At 40.6% G+C, this 18,806-nt stretch overlaps 2 protein-coding genes across 2 annotated transcripts in view; both read right to left on the bottom strand.

The window, feature by feature from the left end:
* LOC134192958 (acyl-coenzyme A thioesterase 11-like) overlaps nt 1-5,564 on the bottom strand; it is a 12,325-nt gene extending 6,761 nt beyond the window's left edge. The window contains exons 1-6 of the mRNA XM_062661714.1: nt 5,331-5,564; nt 5,172-5,244; nt 878-938; nt 685-744; nt 565-609; nt 136-215 (exon numbers count right to left, since the gene is read on the bottom strand). Coding sequence (XP_062517698.1) covers nt 136-215; nt 565-609; nt 685-744; nt 878-938; nt 5,172-5,244; nt 5,331-5,454 — 443 coding nt within the window. The 5' untranslated portion in view covers nt 5,455-5,564. The remainder of the gene's footprint in view (nt 1-135; nt 216-564; nt 610-684; nt 745-877; nt 939-5,171; nt 5,245-5,330) is intronic.
* A 53-nt stretch (nt 5,565-5,617) lies between these two features.
* LOC134193052 (protein FAM117B-like) lies at nt 5,618-18,342 on the bottom strand. Its single transcript, XM_062661838.1, has 6 exons — nt 17,994-18,342; nt 17,713-17,873; nt 10,166-10,243; nt 9,890-10,102; nt 8,132-8,469; nt 5,618-6,077 (listed from the first exon to the last, which is right to left on the bottom strand). Exons 1-6 carry the CDS (start codon nt 18,280-18,282, stop codon nt 5,891-5,893), a joined length of 1,266 nt encoding a protein of 421 aa, XP_062517822.1. The 5' UTR covers nt 18,283-18,342; the 3' UTR covers nt 5,618-5,890.
* Nucleotides 18,343-18,806: the final 464 nt, after the last annotated feature.

Below are 18,806 nucleotides of genomic sequence, written 5' to 3'. Positions count from 1 at the left end.
ATGTATGAAAGCTAATAATGCCTTTCTTGTTTTGATTATTTGGTTCATTGAGTTATTATAAACCTCTTGACTATTCACACTTCAAGGTTTTTCAATAGCAACAAATATTGATATCGCAGAGAATATTTTGCAAACCTAATCTTTCTTCTTTCAAAAGCAAGTACATGCTGTTTTTGTTCTTCTTCAGTTATAACCTGAACTGGTGCAAGTTGAACCTAGGAAAATAACATTTCCAGACCACAATAAGACAATGACCCTGTAAGAAAATTCTGAAATAATAGCAGGCAGGCACAATACATTAGAATGAACACAATTAATTAAAGAAAAACTAATATCAGCTAGGTAGCATGGCCCCTTCCTTTAATACTCAAATGAAACCAATATCTATTACTCTAATAGAAAGCAGACAAATCCATTCTAATTAATATAATTCCTTAGAAATTTGACAATAGCACCTACAATACATGAAGATATGTACGTACACACATACAAACGTGCACACACATTTGTGTTTATATCTGTAGACAATGTAATTCTGCTCAAACAATAGACTAAACTGTATACCTTAGTGCGAGGAACATCAGATGTAGCAACAAATGTGAAAAAGCCCTACATCAATGCCAAATATAAACATACATCAATAACCAAAGATACAACCATAATGACTTATCATGTTCATTCTACCTGGCAAATTTGTATTTTGTCACCCGACTCAATTCGTTCTGCCCACACAAGAACACCAACCTAAATCAGCATAAGTGAAATTCAATGTCTTCTACAAATAAGGAATAAAACTTAACCACAAATATTCCCTTGCATGCAGCCAAGCATCTACTACAGTAACAATAGCTCAACTGTAAACGCTACAATTCCATACCTCCATACTAGAGCCAAATGCCCGGTTGACTTGAGCTCTGACTGTAACCAAATTGCCTGGTCTAACAAAAAATATTATGACTACATTCTCCATTGCTTAATTGCTATTCTGTGCTACAAACTTCGATAAATAATATTATAGCATCAAACAAAATGCACTGTCTATTGATTCAAAATTCATAAAAAACTGATGAATTGCAATAAATATTGCAAATTTATTGCAATCTTATAGAGTTTATAAATATTGTTCTTCGTTCTGCCAAATATTCCAAGAAATTACAGTAATCAGTAACTACTAAAAATAATGCCACCACTTCTGACAATAAGGTCTTACTATATAAAGTGAATTTATTGTCTGTTGGTTCTCAACATTTTATGTTATGATCAATCACCCAAAACTTAGGTAATAAAATTGCAAATATCAAAGAAATATTTGGTGTGTGTGTGTACGTGTGTGTGTGTGTGTGTGTGTGTGTGTGTGTGTGTGTGTGTGTGTGTGTATGTGTGTGTGTGTGTGTGTGTGTGTGTGTGTGTGTGTGTGTACATGTGTGTGTGTGTGTGTGTGTGTGTGTGTGTGTGTGTGTGTGTGTGTGTGTGTGTGTGTGTGTGTGTGTGTGTGTGTGTGTGTGTGTGTGTGTGTGTGTAGACAACTCTCCTTGTCAGCACTTAACAACAATGCCGGGTGTTGTGAAATTTTTTCTAATTAGAACACCTCTTAAAGAGTCCAGAGTTAATAAACAGGAATTTTCCCAGTCCTGCTATGATAATTGAGAATATCTTTACACTACACATGTAATGATACCCACTCGTAGTGATAGTGCTTCAGTATCCAGACAACCATTTATCTGGACACCCTCCTGTTCTAACCAGTTTGATAAGCAGTCCTTTAGTATACACAGTTATTTCCAGCACATGACTTGTCACTACTGTAAATATAGTCGCAGGTGGGTGGTGATAATGCCTCTTCAATGGTCTCCTGAATGTCGGCATTTCAAATTAATTGTATGGAAATGCATTTCATTTTCCTGTTTATGGCTAGGAGAGAAGAAGACATAATGCATAGACCTATTCTCTATAGTATGTGCTTGCAGGAAGGTACAAGAAGTAACTATATATTAAAGTGCTCACAATGGACTGTGCCAACTTTAGCTCTAATTATGCAAAAATACATAATTATGCCTCAGATGGTACCAAATTTAGAACTCATAATTCTACTATAACAACCATTGCATGGTGGCACTTAAAATAAAAAGAGAGGGTGTTTACGTAGTAGGAAAAACTATCAATAGCCACTTGAATAGGTGTACTTAAATATGGACACATCCTGATAATTCGAGTTAGAAATGCTGTTTTCTCTGGTAGCCTGTAATGGAGATCGAGACAAAAGAATGTCAGATGTATGCACATGGAGCAGTTGTTTGATACCACACAAGGTAGTTTGACCTTCCACTCATCTTATTGAGTTTGTAGGTTCTCATTTCATGATATAGTAGCAGGAAAAACAGTTAGAGTCTAACTGGATTACTGACGTTGCTGATTATTGCTATCAGACAAGAATGTTTGACCTTCCACCTACTTTGTTGCTTCTCATTTCATACCTTATTGTGGCCAGATAGTAGCAGTGAAGACAGTTAGATTGTAACTGCATTAATGATGTATAGATGTACTATGGGTGAAGATATTGAGATACTCAATGGACTGGAATTTGCGAGTTCACTCCATGTACATGACGCACTTCTTTAGCATGTTACGGTCAACGTGATTAGGCACAACATTTTACCAAGGTACTCATTATCCAGCAAAAGAATGATTTGTAAACCACAAACTTGGTGTACAAGATGGAAGAAAGCTTGTAGATGCTAACAGTTTCACAGATACACATATCTAATCAAACTGTTATTCTAACTCAGTCGCTCGCTACAGCAGAGAAAAATTGTCCATATCTAAAATAAACTCCACGTCTGGGCTCTTCACAAACCTTGGCCCATATATTTACGTAGTTAGTGCGCTAGCCAATGTTATGCAATTCAATATCGTTCTAAAGCTTGGATATCGGTGCATACATCTGACATGTTTCCCTGTCTTTCCATTGCAGACTCGCAGAGAAAACAGCATTCGGAATTCAAATTATCACGGTGTGTCGACAAATATAGGTACACCTAACGTGCCTATTTAGAGATCAGAAATGTCAGAATAATGAACCCGTCGACTTAGAAAACAGTTACATGATGGTCATGTAACATGCGACCAGTCATGAGCACATATTTTGATGGTGTATGTGACGTATCACACAACAAGTGTGCAATAAGTTACTTCTGGTTTATATACAACACTCTAAATTATATATATATATATCACGTGACCATGGCATAAATTACTTATCGTATGATTAGCATGCTACATGACTTTTACCAGCTGTCACTCAAAGCAAGGTTATAGCCGTTGGCTTCACCTCAAGCAAAACCCTGCCCCTGGTGCTGGTAAAGCTCTATAGCACGCCAATCATACTAAAATCTGTAGTCGTTAAGTTATCATTTGATAACTGAATTCACGTGACGACCAATTGTACCAGCAAGTTTGCCATCATGACCACATAAATGTCACTGCAGTTATGGTAAACCAATTAATTTTTTATGCCGTAGAGTAAAACTGGTCAGACTGAGAGTAACATATCTAATGTCCTGGGATTTTGATTACTTGCCAGAACAATCGTTATCATTATTTGACATTTATGAAATATATGTAAAAGTCCAACTCCTCAACGACTGAAAATTTTGTGAGGTTGATGAGATGACAATACGTCTGCCATAAAATTTCAAACATTGAAACTTGCATGTAAGTAGTACGTGTACTCCACGCGTAGTATGACAACAACTGCATGATATATAATTAGCTACGAGCATAAAAGAAGAACACTATATTAAGTGGTGGAATGCTTCACAAGAAGCTTACTCTAAACGAGCTAAATTGACTTTCAGTCTGTCTGTCGGTATGTCGTTTTGTTTCTATGTATGTTTGTAAGCGTATGTCATGCTCGGAAATTTGTTGAGTCAATCAGCAGTCGTTTTGGAAGACAAAAAGTAGGTGAAGCAACACTACCATGACAGCGTGGATCACTCTGGGTGTTTGTTGAGCCAATCACCAGTCGCTCTGGAACACCAACAATGGGTGACATAATAATCCTGCGAATTATGACATTATGACAACAAAGCCAAGATGCCATATATCCATTTTATGGTCAAACTGTCGTCACGCTGAGAAGCGGAGAGTTAAAGGACAAACAATAGTTGTACGCATCTGTTACTGTTTTACAGAAGAATCGCAAAACAAACAAATTCATCGTTCGTCAAGAAGTCAAGCGAAGGTACCATGGGACCATGCCCCATTGCATGGGCATGACCAACATGTCATCTGATCTTCAAGCGAGTATGCAATAAGTGTTATGCATGGGTGTAAGTAGGACTGATGATGAACGATCGGTTTCGTCTTGCAAGAAAGTTTCGTATGAAACATTGACACTGCTTTCTATTTCGATTCGATCACTAACTATATACTGTGGATGTCATTTCACGGTATTTCAAATGCATGTAGAGTGCAGACGTACGAGATTGATGTCTGTATATAGATATTGCTACGGCAAATTAATTAACGAAACGAAAGATGATAGCAATGGCTCAACGAAACGTCTACCTCATTACCTAACTTCTACCTCAATGTCTCAACGTCTACCTCATTACCTAACTTCAAGTGATGCAAATTAGGAGTGCTACAGAATTGAGGAATAACGTGAATAACAAGCCGGATCAGTGCAAGAGTCACGCATGTGAGTGTGCTCAATTCGAAGTAGTGCTGAACATTGATGATAATCATAATTTTAGTTATTATGTTTAATCACATCAACAAATCATTGTGTTTTCAAACAATTATACATTCTAGCAACAAGCTAATGATTAATTAATGACAACAAATTGACAAAAATTAAAAACCTTTACATTTGATATTCACAATAAATACACACACACACACACACACACACACACACACACACACACACACACACACACACACACACACACACACACACACACACACACACACACACACACACACACACACACACACACACACACACACACACACACACACACACACACACACACACACACACAAACACAACAACAAGCACATACACTCGTAGCTCTGAAGCCAGTAGAACACAGCTTCACTTACTTAAATTAGGAACCTAGTTACTAAATCAGTGATTCTATTCTACATGCATCTAGGAGTCAGCTTACTTTACTTGGTGCTGTTTAAACTTTAAGTCGTCCATAGCCACAGTGACACAAGACATCTTCGCATGTTTCTCAGCTACATAATGTACAACACATCACAACTCATCTCTTTATAGCCCTACAGACATGAACTACACGTATTGTACGCGAGTGTGAACCTACCAGAAACGCAAGCAGCAATGTCCATCCACTTCAACAGTAAGCTGTAAAACATGCCCGGCGTTCTGCCAACCTGGTTGGGTCGTAAAATTTGATTCGACTCGACAGCAGTCTCGTTTCTATACATCCCTACAATCGACTGCAACCGACAGAACAGAACCACGAGTGTCTCTCAAGCCCAATCCACGCACTCTGACGACGATCGACGATCACACGAAGCCAATACCAATGTGAGAGTGCAAGTGTCCGGGACTTTCATGGCGCAGACACGCGGGGAATACGAGGCACACTCTGATTGATTTCACTGCTTCATATTGCTTAGCATTTGTTGTAATATTGTCTGTTGAGTTACTTGTAGGTCTTACCCAAAATATAGCATGTACAATGCTATCAGCTATACTCTGTATGAATAAACATTAGAATGAAATATGAATACACAACTCGAACTGCAAGTAAGATGCCCTGCCCTCCAACAGTGAAGTTGCAGTAATATACTATAGTCATACATATTGGATATCATATATAGTAACTCTAATAGAAACCCGATGACGTCGACTGTGAACTTATTGGCTGACAGCGGTGGCTTGCGGACTGACACTCTTATTTGTAAGCGGCCCCTTTACGACTGGACCAATAGGCCGTTTGGCCGGAATGCGTAAAAACGGTGTGCTGTCGTCACTCTTCAATACGAAACCGACCTTAGAAGGATCCGGGCCTTCTTCCACGAAACAGGTCGTGGTCGTTGCTCTCCTATCAAGAAGACAATATGTAAGAGAACAATACACCACAAAACGTGCATACCCAGTATCATAATCAACAACAGCATCAGCACTGTTGCACATACAACACACTTGAATTTAGAATTATCTTATGCAATATGTAAGCCGTGTCCACACTACATCAGAAACGGATCCAGATTGAATCAGGTACCCGATGATCGTGATCGTATCTGAATCACAAGAATCCACACTGAAGTTGATGGAACAAGTGCAGACCCTGTCAAATATATCACATAAGGGTTCTGCCCACATTGGTGGGAGGTTGTCGAGATCGACCATCACTCCACATGTTCTAGTTAGTGTTCTACTTGCTCCAAGCTAAGGAGCAATAGAAGGTGGGTGTCTTCGTCCATCCATCCGTCCGTATGAATGGACGGATCGACTCGCCGATTTCGACTGGCTTGCGCCTGCACTCACAAGTTAACTCGCTAGACACCCCACTTGGGGACTCGACTTGGGTGGGCTATGTTCCCTGAAGGAAGTTGCATCATGCTACAGACTGGAAGTTGAATCGGTGCGGGGCAGGTTCGATTTCCACTGCCTACAGTGTGAGCTCAGATTGCCGGGTAGAGGCTAGCATAGTATAAATGTGAGACTGGGCAACATAGTTCCCCACTGCTGACAGAAGTTGCAGCTTTTTTAGTCCATTCTTTCAGATCATCAACCATCAACGATGTGATACATTCTGTTTGATGCCTCTGGTCTGTTTTGCAACGATGCTTGAAATTCCGGGAGTTGTCTACTTATCTAAACTAGAAACAAACCACGCCCTTCAATGCAGCAGATACCCGAACACCACTCCAAAAGGGTAGAACACTGTCACCAGTGTATCAGAAAACAATGGACATGTTTGTGGGTTAGTTGGGTATCAGGAAAACCTGCTTAACACAGTTTCTACATGCTCAAGGAAGTGAATAACAACAGACACACAGTTAAGGGTTAAACATTACTGCAAATCTGCTACAGGGTGCTCGAATGCTGAAAAACATCTTATCACATGAGTCAGGCATCGGTGCTAGCCCAACACGTTCTATTTCAGCTAGAGCGCATGGAAGTATCATAAACCACGTACATGTGTAAACTTGTATTCAGTAATGGGCCGCTGGTATTGTACAAGTGTCAAGAGATGCGCACAACTTGCTCTGCATGAGGGAACGAGAGTACATGCAAGAAAAAAGGAGTTGATTGGTTTCGTCCTCCTCGTGTAGTGATCAGGAAGACTGCTGTCGAAGCAAAAGTCTACACATACACTGCACACTGTGCACACACAGTCACTTGACGTTCTTACAACAGGCTAGTGTGTTCTTAGCCATCTACCCTGGACGTTCTTCGGACCCTATTCTTTGGCGTACAAGCACCCTGTACTGCACTTTGTACACTAAGGCACAAGAAGGTCAAGTCAACACATACCTATGAGAAATGGAATTCAAAGGATCCGATTCAAATAGGAATAAAACCATCTGTGGATGTAGATCAAGACTAAAGGCTGATTCACAATATGCGACGGAGATGTGACAGATCGTGACGGGCAGCTCTCCATTGTCTTCACAATACGTGTACATATCGTTCTGATAATTACCATTCCTGTGCTGCATGATTGCATCATCCTCGTTTTGTACTGCCCTGATTACGTAACAGTACCTAATCATTTCCTGTTGCAGTCCGTCAACTTCCGACGGAGCGGACAAAATAGAATCGATTCTATGTATCCATCTGTCAATACTATGTCAAGCAATCCGTCCACAATCCGTCTCAAGTGACGCCTTTGATGTGGTTGAACGGAACAGATTACTCTCTGTCGCATATTGTGAACCAGCTTTAATTGTAATGGAACCTGTATCAGTCAAAAGTGAATTGGGTATCAGAAAAAAGTGAACAGATCACGATCGAATGCAGATCGGATCCGCATATCTACTGTCTAGTGTGGACAGGTCTTGTAATAATAACTTGTGCTACATACATCATGCTTGTAATAATAACTTGTGCTACATACATCATGCTTATCTTACTCTAAAGTAAACTGACCGAAATTCCTGTATCATGACGACTCGCTCCAATCCAATCGGGGGATCTCTCGCAAACGAACACTTTGGAGATGCCGGCGGAAGTTTGCCGTACGACACTGACTGCTCCGGCGACTCGTTTCCAACAGATTCTGACCGACCCAATGAGAGTGGCGACGACACGGATGACTGTTGGATGGTGAGTGTTACAGGCGAAATGCCCATTGAGATTCCATAATCGAAATCGCTTCCGGCGTCCAGTGAGAGATCTTGTAATCGGGTCTGAGTTTCCACGTCTACACTATGTTGCCTTCGTAGGATTGGCATAACAGGAGGCTTCCGACCGTCAGGTGTCAGCGGCTACACAAGATACATAATACATAATGTAACTACAGAATAAATCTCTGGGAAAGCTACACAACAAAAACTGATCGCAACATTGACAAAAGACAGATACAAGAGAGGAAACAACAGGTTGACTAACAACAATACATTTGAATATGTATATCGAGATCAGCAAGAAATAACGCCAAATTATGCTGCACACGTATGCATACCTGCACACACGCACGCATGCACGCACCTGCACACGCATGTACATGCACACGCACACACGTGCACATGCACATGCATGCACACACACACACACACAAGCACACGCACACACACACACACACACACACACACACACACACACACACACACACACACACACACACACACACACACACCAAAAGTACATGAACTATGATTACTGCTGTCCCAACATCAACATCTGTCCCAACCAATTGTTTTGTTATGTCAGAACTTGAGCTTCTTGTCCATTTGGTAACTCAGTTAAAGGCCAGCAGGTGACTGTGAAAACAGCTAAGCTCTTCAAGACTGCAGGTATGGTCTCTCAACCAGATGGCACAAAAGAAGAGCCCCTCAGTACGCTAACAGTTTAGAAAATTTAGACACAACAAAGTGTTCGTTATTGAGACATAAACCAGAAGGTTCACAACCATGACTTGAGCAACTGGCTGAGACAAGACGTTGAAACAGCAGTCCAAATGGACTGCAGTACACTAGTACCCTTAAGGTACACAACTCAATTCAGTATTTTACTTGATACAAGCAACTATTGCAATCACTTCCTAGTATATTAGTGTCTGATCCCATTCCAATAATCTCAGACAGACATAAGCTGATTTGCTTAACATCCAACCAGAATCATGCACCACATGTCATACACTGCAAGCAAACATCGACAAGTAGATCCAACAGTGATCTAAGGTTACCACAGTAGTTACCTTCAAGCAACAAAACAAGCAACATCCAGTTAAAAATACATGACTTTCAGTGTCTGGACAAACTCAACAACAGACAAAAGAAAAAAAACTTAAAACAGGTGTCGACATCATTGCTGCTATTTGGGCATCACCATTTTCAAACTCAAAAATTTTGTCTCCAACATGAAACTGGCACTCCGTTAGTACGTAACGATGTTCCATTAAAACCACAGACCTAGAAAACCTGAAATCGTGTAGCAGCACAAATAGAGAGACATGACCGATTTAGGCAAACTCAAATAGCTGCAAACATGCAACAGGACGACTGCACAAAAATGTGTTCTAGTGCAAAGTTAAAAGCACCAAAACTAGAACCCAACTGTAACTTTCATTTCATCACAGACAATCTCTAGTATCTCCTATTATTCCTACTATCACCACACAAACAACCACCAAACAGACAAAACTACTACAAATGTGTACACAAACTTTAACGTGTCACGACGTACTCTGTTTTTCATGTCGTTAAAGCTCGACACCAAGTTCTCTACTTCCTTGTTCAATCCCTCAAGGCTACATCTCATGTTCTTCCCCAAGTACTGCATGGGCACACTAATGATCGGCGACTGTCTTGATAATGGTGGCAACTGCAATGACTGGTGATTTCCTTGAACAGGCGTTATCGTGCTGTGTCTCTCTCGTTGGCAGTTTTGTCGAAGTTTCTAGAAAGACTGACTGGTGAATGTCCGTAGTAGTAATCCTATATATACACAAATGATTCTGACCTCTCTGTAGTCGGCACTGCCCAATGAGTTTGACCTCTTGTGTAACTGTGGCATCTCTACCAAATCTTCGGGAGATGTCTGCAGGCAACAAGACATATAACGGACTAGCTACCTTAACCCCAGGAAACAGACAAATTACTAGCTACCTTAACCCCAAGAAACAGACAAATTACATAATCATCGCTACCCCTACCAAGTTAGCAACTCTATGGCTTTGCAATTACCCAATATGCAATACGTTTACCAGACATTGAAGAACCTTAAGCATATCACCACACAATCCATATTGTAAAGCCTTTCTGTAGCAATCACCATTTACTACCCTAACAGTAAACCAATGTCAACTGCTACTTGTTGAGATACATCCAAGTGCAAGCACTAGTGCTCTGTACTAATTGCTTAATAAATGTTGTTGATAACACGAGAAACCATGCAATCAACTAAACAAACAGTGCATCATATGGGCTAAAACTGGTTAGCAATCACAGATCGTAAGTATCACTCGATTCCCTTATTGTACGTTAACAAAAATGTAAGAAAATTGAAAACATGTGTATGTCAATGCTGAAAGCCAAGTAACCTTCAATAGCACATTTTGGAAAATTGCTACTCTAAACTCTACTGCTAATAAAAGACACATGCTCCGAAAACCAGGTCAAAACACTATGGCTTAGCATCCTGTGACTAACAAATGAGGTCATAGTGTTGAACAATGAGTGGTCAACCATTAACAAGACAACGTTGACGGCAAAATAGGATTAAGATGGTCAAAGGGCGTTACAAAACAAACTTGTTCTAAAACTGGAACTGCAACAACCCAACAAGCAATTTAATACATCTTTAACTAGGTACACATGGTAGTTGCAAAACCATCTCAACAATTCAAAATAGCATGGTTCAACCTATTAGGCTTGATTTTCAATTCAAAGCTACTCCATCACTATTCGCTCCAAGTCAAATTCGTTACGCAAAGGTACAGAAGTTTAGAGCCACTTTTCCATTCTGCATTCACAACTGCTACAATGCTCAACAAAAATGCAATTCAGAGTGGAATATAATGGTCAGTCATCGGTCATTGACCGACAAACTGGTGTTCATGACTAAACACGATATTGCTTTGATTGGATATACTGCGTTACTGGTCAAGAAGTAATAGATACAGCATGAATGGCAGGGAATAGGAAATCAATAACTGAAATGTCTTGACAATTGATAAAAAAAGCAGCAGGCAAAATCTATTTAATAAACGGCAATACTGTAATACTATAACAGTTTATATTTTGATAGCAAATAAAAAATACAGTAGTAAATATGATGCTATCAATAAAGAAGTTGAACTAATTATGTCGATAATTACATGACTGGATTGTGAAATCACATAAGAATGAATGTCCACAATGTAAAATGTCAGTCAACCTCATTTGCTAAAGTACAAAATAGACAAAACATTGTCTCTATTCCACTCTGTGCATAAAGATTAATTCTCTCCATACACGGTGACAACTACACATATGCCTTGGATTGTGTTAAAATTTATGAGTTCGCATCTCACCCCATATGGTAACACTTAGTGTCAGTGCACATAGGAACTCAACAACCGTGCTGGAATAGGAACATACATGTTGCACGACAATGCTCCAAAAACAAGCAGACAAAAACAATCACTGGGTAAACAAATACAGAAAATAGTGTTGGCTATGATTAATTAATGATTTCGGAAACAGCAAGTTGCCAGCAGCTATGCATTTAGAAATTGTTCTACTAACGTCTATAGATAAAAGGTAGTTCATAAGGTTTGTGTCCAGCCCGAAACATAAGTCATAAATTAGTTCCCCTCTTGGACAATCACCCTCATGAGCAACCACCTCTTGTTTACGACCAGTTTGGCTTGGCACTGACAAAATTTGTATTGCACGTAACCCTCTTCAGCGACCACCCCTCTAACGCGACCAGCAACCACCAAAGTAGGTTCAAACTTGTCATGTGTCCCTGCCTTGAGCGACCACTTAGCATTGCCTGTCTCTGCCACTGCACTGATACATTTGGGTATGTATAACGAAAAGAGTGTCGTCACAATCAACCACAGTACAGTAACACTTGTGCGTAGAGAAGTAGCCAAATGTCATCTCAAAAATGCAAGATCCTAGCCGTTCATGAAAAGATAGCTGTGCTAGACAAGATAAAATAAGGCCGTTTGTGTCGCTCAATCGCTGAAGATCTCGGTGTAAGTAAGCCAATAATTCAAAGAATTACGGGAACAAAAAAAGCATTAGACAGCAATGGGAAACCAGGTCGAGCAGAGAGAAATTACAGCAAGGTTAGAAAGTTGTGCTATGAAGATTTGGACAGAGTTGTATGGGAGTGGTTCAGTGTTGTTGTTTCTTGTTCTTGTTCTTGTTCTTGTTGTTTGTATATGTACTGTACAGTGCACTGTAGAAAACTAAATACAGATGTAGCACACAACTTAATTAACGAGTTCAACAAAAACAGTTCCCTGATGAGAGACCACCCCTTTTGAGAGGCCACTTTGATGGAAACTTAAGTGGTCCTCCAAGAGGGGGCTACTGTACATCATGATGAAAAATTAGCCTCATACCAGACCCCTTTGCACTATGGTACCCGGTTCCCGCATGACACAAGAAATGCTGGAGATTCTGGATTCTTCATGTTCACCATATGCTATTAGAAGATGGTATGTCAAAGATATATAGATTGCCAATATGATTAGCTTACTATGACCTTCCCGTTTCACATGAAATTTCTCTGGATGAGAAAAAATCTTATAGAATTACTGTCATAGCATTGTCCACAGTAGACGTTTGAGCGGTAGCAATAAACTCTGTCATTTCTCCTTCCTACACTTTATCCAAATGTAAGTCACACGACAGCATTGATTCTTTAAATTCGGTTGTTCTTCTACAGTTGATGTTTTTCATTACAATGTTTGTCAGAACTCAGTTTGATCGATTTCCAGATTTGCACTTTACTTGGGAACTAGCAGAGTAACACTGTTTCAAGCTACAGCCGACTCTAGAACACTGGTTTTACAGCTTCACATAATGTGAATCGAAAGCAGGGAAGCGCACTGTCAATGATTTGCTTTCCAGTCACACTACATGGTGCCTGAATGATAAACAGTGTGTGTGCCATCGTTTTCTTTAGGAAACCACCACCTGTTTATTTAAAGAAAGGATGTATTTAGTGTCCATTACCTTGTAATTAGGGGTGACACTAGGTGATAAACAAAGTAGGCAGGAAAGCCTAGACCCTCTTGGCACTGTGTCATAGGGGAACCACGAAAACAGTGTGAGAGAGTCTGGTACAAGGCTAGAAAAGTGGATGATCTCAGATGCTTCACAACCTGTACTATACTAAAGTGGAGCCTCAAAATAACAAACCTCAATACAACAAATCCTCAACATAACGAGTCTTGATGTGCACATACAACAAGTCGATGACTTTGATATAACGTAATGGGCGATATGACCGAGCACATTTCCTGCATTGTTGCCTGCAAACAGCAGCTACCGCCTAACCAGCAGATCTCAGAATGTATTTACACGTAAATCATTGGGCCTACGTCATGTCTAAGCATTAGTCCTTGTCCCTCCCAAAAAAGTGAAAATTATGAGCGAGGTGGAGAAAAACAAGACAAAAGGACGTGCCTGCCAGGTAGGGACTTACACTCCTTCCATACGCTTGCAACAATTCCAAAGCAGAAGAATCAGCTTGTCAAAAAATACATTGATCAACTTGTAGGCAATGTTTACTCGTAGGCAACTTACAGCATAGCGTTGCATGGCCATGCATCCCATTACCTTACACAACAGTAGCCCAAATGCATTTGACTATTACGAACCCAAACTACAACAAAAGCGGTTCCTTGCGATTCGTTATATTGAGGTTCTGCCATACAACAAGTTAATTAAAATACATAATCAGGCAATAGAATGATGCCATTCGGATAAAAATATAGTTATGTCTGCTATACAGTGGCTTTCCTACAATACAATTTTCATACATCAGTTATGTATGCATGTTGCAAGTCTGTGTATGCATGCCCGTGTCAATGAACCAGGCCTTCTGTCTGTATTAGTCTACGTCTGTACTGTAGTGTCTGCGCCACGGGTCTTGAAGACATACCAAACAGCCGTTAAGCAAGTTGGGAGTTGTGTAAGAAAACCTTCATAATACCTAGAAATTTTATTCAACAAACAGAAGACAAACCATGTAAAGTACCACTAAAATCATTGATGGCAAATTGTGAATTGAAGCTTGGGCCTCAAACTAGACGTCAACGACAGTATGATGCTTTTTATTGAGCGCAATGCACAAGAATAATTGGTAGGCAAATTCTTGGCTAAGTCAACTACTTGCTCCATATTTAATTAGTTCAAGAAATACACTTGTAAATGTGTAGATCCAGCAAGATGAAGGAAGACCCAAACAAACATCACAGATAGAATATTCAATTACACAGGCATAGAACAAACATTTCAAGCAACAGCATAAAATATCATGCCATTGTGAACGAATAACCCGTTTACATGAGCACGCATGGCGAGCCGAGTCAAGCGAGCTGCGCCAGCCCAGTATTCCAGCCTGCGTTTACACAACACACTCCGTAGAAGGAAGCCAATGCGTGTCACTAACGTGTGTTAGTTACTTGAGCTTGACATAGCTCGCGTTAGCTTACGTTTACAACAGACAGAAGCCAAGTTGCTCGCATTTTTCTCTATGGCTTTATATCAAGAATGCAAAGGACATATACGAGACGTCGTAGATCTATCACCAGGCGACTGTTGTGCTCATGCAGCAACTGAGTTTCAAAGCTAAACTTCTTGCTCATCTCGGTCGCTTCATAATTGTCTCCGTCTCGCTCCACGCTATTTGTGCCATTTTCGCACGAAACTATGACGCTACAGAAAGCAGTCTGGCTATGCGAGACTACCAAATGAGCATGCACGGCCCGTTTTCCAGAATGTTATGTGTTTACATGATGTACTTAACCCGAGCCAGACCGGGCTGGCGCACGCTGGCCCGGCTAGAAATACCGAACCGAGCCGTGCCAGCACAGTTCGGCTCGGTTCGACCCGCGTATACGCGTACCATAAAAGCTGAGACAGCACGGGCTGGCCCGCTTACAAGTGCTCGTGTAAACGAAGTATACGATCAAATGAAATCAGTACAAAATAATGGACACTGTTATTGCAAAAAATAGAGTCCCACTAAGGTCACCTTATTAGAAACGGAAGATGGGGCATGGCATGTTAGTCAAACCATTTTAATCAAATCATTCACACCTTGCAACTGAATGCCACAGAGACACCATATCGACAATAATGGCACTCTGTACCCTTTGGAGTGCATCTACACTATCTGTGTACTCCCATAATTGCCACATACATAGCAAGATTTCTTCAAGACAATTCACACCTTGCTTACAAGCTGCTCCATTGCTATCAAGAATTTTTTCAGCTACAATAGAAATGCATGGTTCATTCAGAGGATTGAGTACTGCACAACACAAATTCTGCGTACATGCACTCATAAAATGGTAGGGAATCAAATAGTCGGGGCAAAAACTGCCGAATGTTTATATCTTTTCAAGTAACCAAGTACACTAACTCAAAATTTGTATTTACTAAATATACATAACTATCTAATCTACATTCTTAGTATTTCTACATGACAGTAGCTCCTCGCACATCCGACCGACCACTTTGGGCAAGCCACAAAAGAACATCGGTGGGATAAGTGAAAAGAATAAATAAGTGATAAGAACGGATAACAGACACGTCGTAGTTTCAACTGTACCTCGCAGTTCCAGTTCACTTTTTGGGAGTCCCAGTAAGTACATGGTATGAAATTTGAAACATGTATAACATGCCAGTGATAAAATGATTGCACAGAAACATAATATGCATTATACATGCAAGCTATAATCACCAAACTAATCCTAGAAGCCTTGGTATTTTTGTCGCCATCACTGCTCTTGTGAAATGGACTTGCGATGTCATATCTCCTTTGCAAAAATGGTCAGACATGCAAGGGGTCTAAAGTGCGAGGGTTGACTATGCAAGAGTCTAATTGGATATGCGCAAGGGGTCTGATGTGTAGGGGTCAGATATTCAAGGATCTACTGTACTAAAGTTACTTGGACAACACTATCAACTACAATTTAGTACAGGAAGACAATATGGTAGAAATAGAACACTCACCCCCTCTGCCAATATTTTGCTACATTGATATAGACTACTAGCAAATGCAGTTTGCTTCATCGGTGTTCTAGTCTGAGTGCAATCAGGCATCAAAGCACTACTATACCAAAAATCAAATCTAACTTGACGAACATTTTGGTAGACTGTAATAACTATTAGTGGAGGTACTTCTCATCTTCATGATTAAACCTCATCCCCTTGCTACGTGTGTTGTTCATCAGCAAAGCAGCTAAGAACTACACTAGAAACACTCTGTAGGCTTCAATACCAATAGCCATGCCTAGCAGCCATAACCCCAACCGCTACTTACTCTAATTGCCTACACAAACTGTAAGAAATCAAGAGCAGAACTCTAGGACTACTTGATATAGTATCCAGATTAGACAACTATCAGGCAGCTAAGGCAGATTAAGGTAACCCAGAGAAAGAGACAATTGGTATTGGTATATCCTGTTTACAAAATAGTTTAATCACCCTCCACCTTGCTGAACACACCAAGAAAGCAACAGCTACAATTAGTCCATACCTTACTACTACACCCAGTCTCGTAGAGCTTCAATACAATAATACAACAGCCTGCTATCTAAGCATGAACAAGAATGTCTCTGCTAATATCACGTTTGACCCAATAGCAACTGAAAGTCTTTAAGCCTCATTCATACTTGACAGATGTGCTACAGTTCAAAATCAATCTCACAGAGTGACTATGATGACTAATGGTTGTTATAATCATTGTCTTTCAAGAAAAAAATTAGTGATGGATCATAGTAGATAGATAGCAATTGCATAATTATCTGACAGTATCACCCATTGGGAGTTGTTACAGACTGTCTAAGAAATGTTACAGACTGTCAAAGAAATGTTACAGATTGTCTCATTGGAAGCCTGCAATCATGTGTGACATCACTCTTTCACACCTCCAGTAAGCAAGTGTTGCATATGAGTTGGCCCACACTTGTGCTCTTCTCTGACTACAATAGCCTGAGAGATATTGGGAAACACAAACACAATACTAGAGCCACCTGACACAGATTGGATTTCAAGGTTCCAGTCAAAACTGTCCTGCCCATTCTACTGACGGTCTTCCGTAATTTCTCAGACATTTAATTGAATTTGTAATTTCAGAAAGGAAATATGGATCACACAGTGCTCTCCCCCCTCCCCCTCCTCCCACTATTTCATTTGAATCCGTTGAGTGTTACGTGTACTGGTGTCACAGCGTGTGAATTCGATCCCAATACAGTAGACAATACATAAGGAGGGCGGACAAGGCTCTCCGCCTGAGCCTCACTATGGTAAATTGACGACCACGATCAGATAACTCACCTGAGTCGATTTGTTGACAACACGGGGCGTGACCAGTTGCACCGCTGGACTCGAACAGCGCCCACCGCTAACACACAGAGTATCAAGCGAGCCAGTCCTTGGAAGAGACGTGTTGTTGCCAGGTGACGTAACACGCTGAGACAAACCTGGGCGTGAGCGATCTGCGGCAAATAACAACGATACGAATGAAGAGAAAAGCGTGGGAGGGCGCAAAACATGCACGAGCTGCAATATCCAATAGAGAAATCGCACTGCAACGAACGTCCGCTTTCCGTGCTCACCTCGGTTGCTTGCAAGATGACTTTGCACAGCTGCTACAGGGCTTCTCCGCTCTGGTGATGACCTGCTGTCCGCCGGAAGACGGCCGCGCGGACTAAAACGGTCGGGAGTGAAAAGAGACGGCGATGAGCGAGGACTTTTCTTCGTCGACGACGTTGTGGAGGCAGTCGCTTGATTTTTCGTCGGACTTGGCTGTCGGAGCGTGAAGGGTTGCGTTGCTTTCACCGGTTGAGGTCGGGAAGAGTTTGTCGAGCCGACGGAGGGTTTGATGGGTCTGTTTGGTTGACTCATCGTCGCCGTCCTGAATAGACTGTTCACGCGACGCAAATGGGGAGACAGTCCCAAACAAGCCGGGAGTGACTGGAACAAGTCACGTGATGACGTTCCCATATCATTGGACTGCAATAGACACGTGATTTAAATATCTGATCATGTGATAACACCGCGGTTATTTTCGAGAGTTTATTTTGCTATGTATGTACTTATGAAATATATTACCTAACGTATTTTGTATTTTACTGAATCTCTAGGAACGTGTAAATTATCGTCGACACTAGGGTACATGGTACCTTAATTAATTAAAAGTTAGCCTTTGATCAAGACGAACCGTACTTGCAAATAGAAACTGACATAATTAGCATCTAAATAGGGTCACTGTACTATTTATACCTAGATTTATACATATACGAATGAATGAATGAATGATATATTTCTGTCGCACCTAATTAGCTAAAAATATATTTCTGAACCTGAAAATCAATGCCGATGATGTAGCTCACGTTAACCAGAAATAATGTAAAATTTATTATTAATAA

Source organism: Corticium candelabrum, chromosome 17 (assembly GCF_963422355.1).
Source record: "Corticium candelabrum chromosome 17, ooCorCand1.1, whole genome shotgun sequence".
NCBI lineage: Eukaryota > Metazoa > Porifera > Homoscleromorpha > Homosclerophorida > Plakinidae > Corticium > Corticium candelabrum.
Note: the sequence above shows the minus strand (reverse complement) of the source record. Positions and strands in the feature narration are given on the sequence as shown.

Coding starts and splice junctions, on each gene's coding strand:
- LOC134193052 (XM_062661838.1), bottom strand. CDS start 18,282: ATGAGTCAACCAAACAGACCCATCAAACCCTCCGTCGGCTCGACAAAC. Junction 8,470..9,889: donor TTAACGACATGAAAAACAGA/GTACGTCGTGAC, acceptor TATCTTGTGTAG/CCGCTGACACCTGACGGTCG. Junction 6,078..8,131: donor GTCATGATACAGGAATTTCG/GTCAGTTTACTT, acceptor TCTTCTTGATAG/GAGAGCAACGACCACGACCT.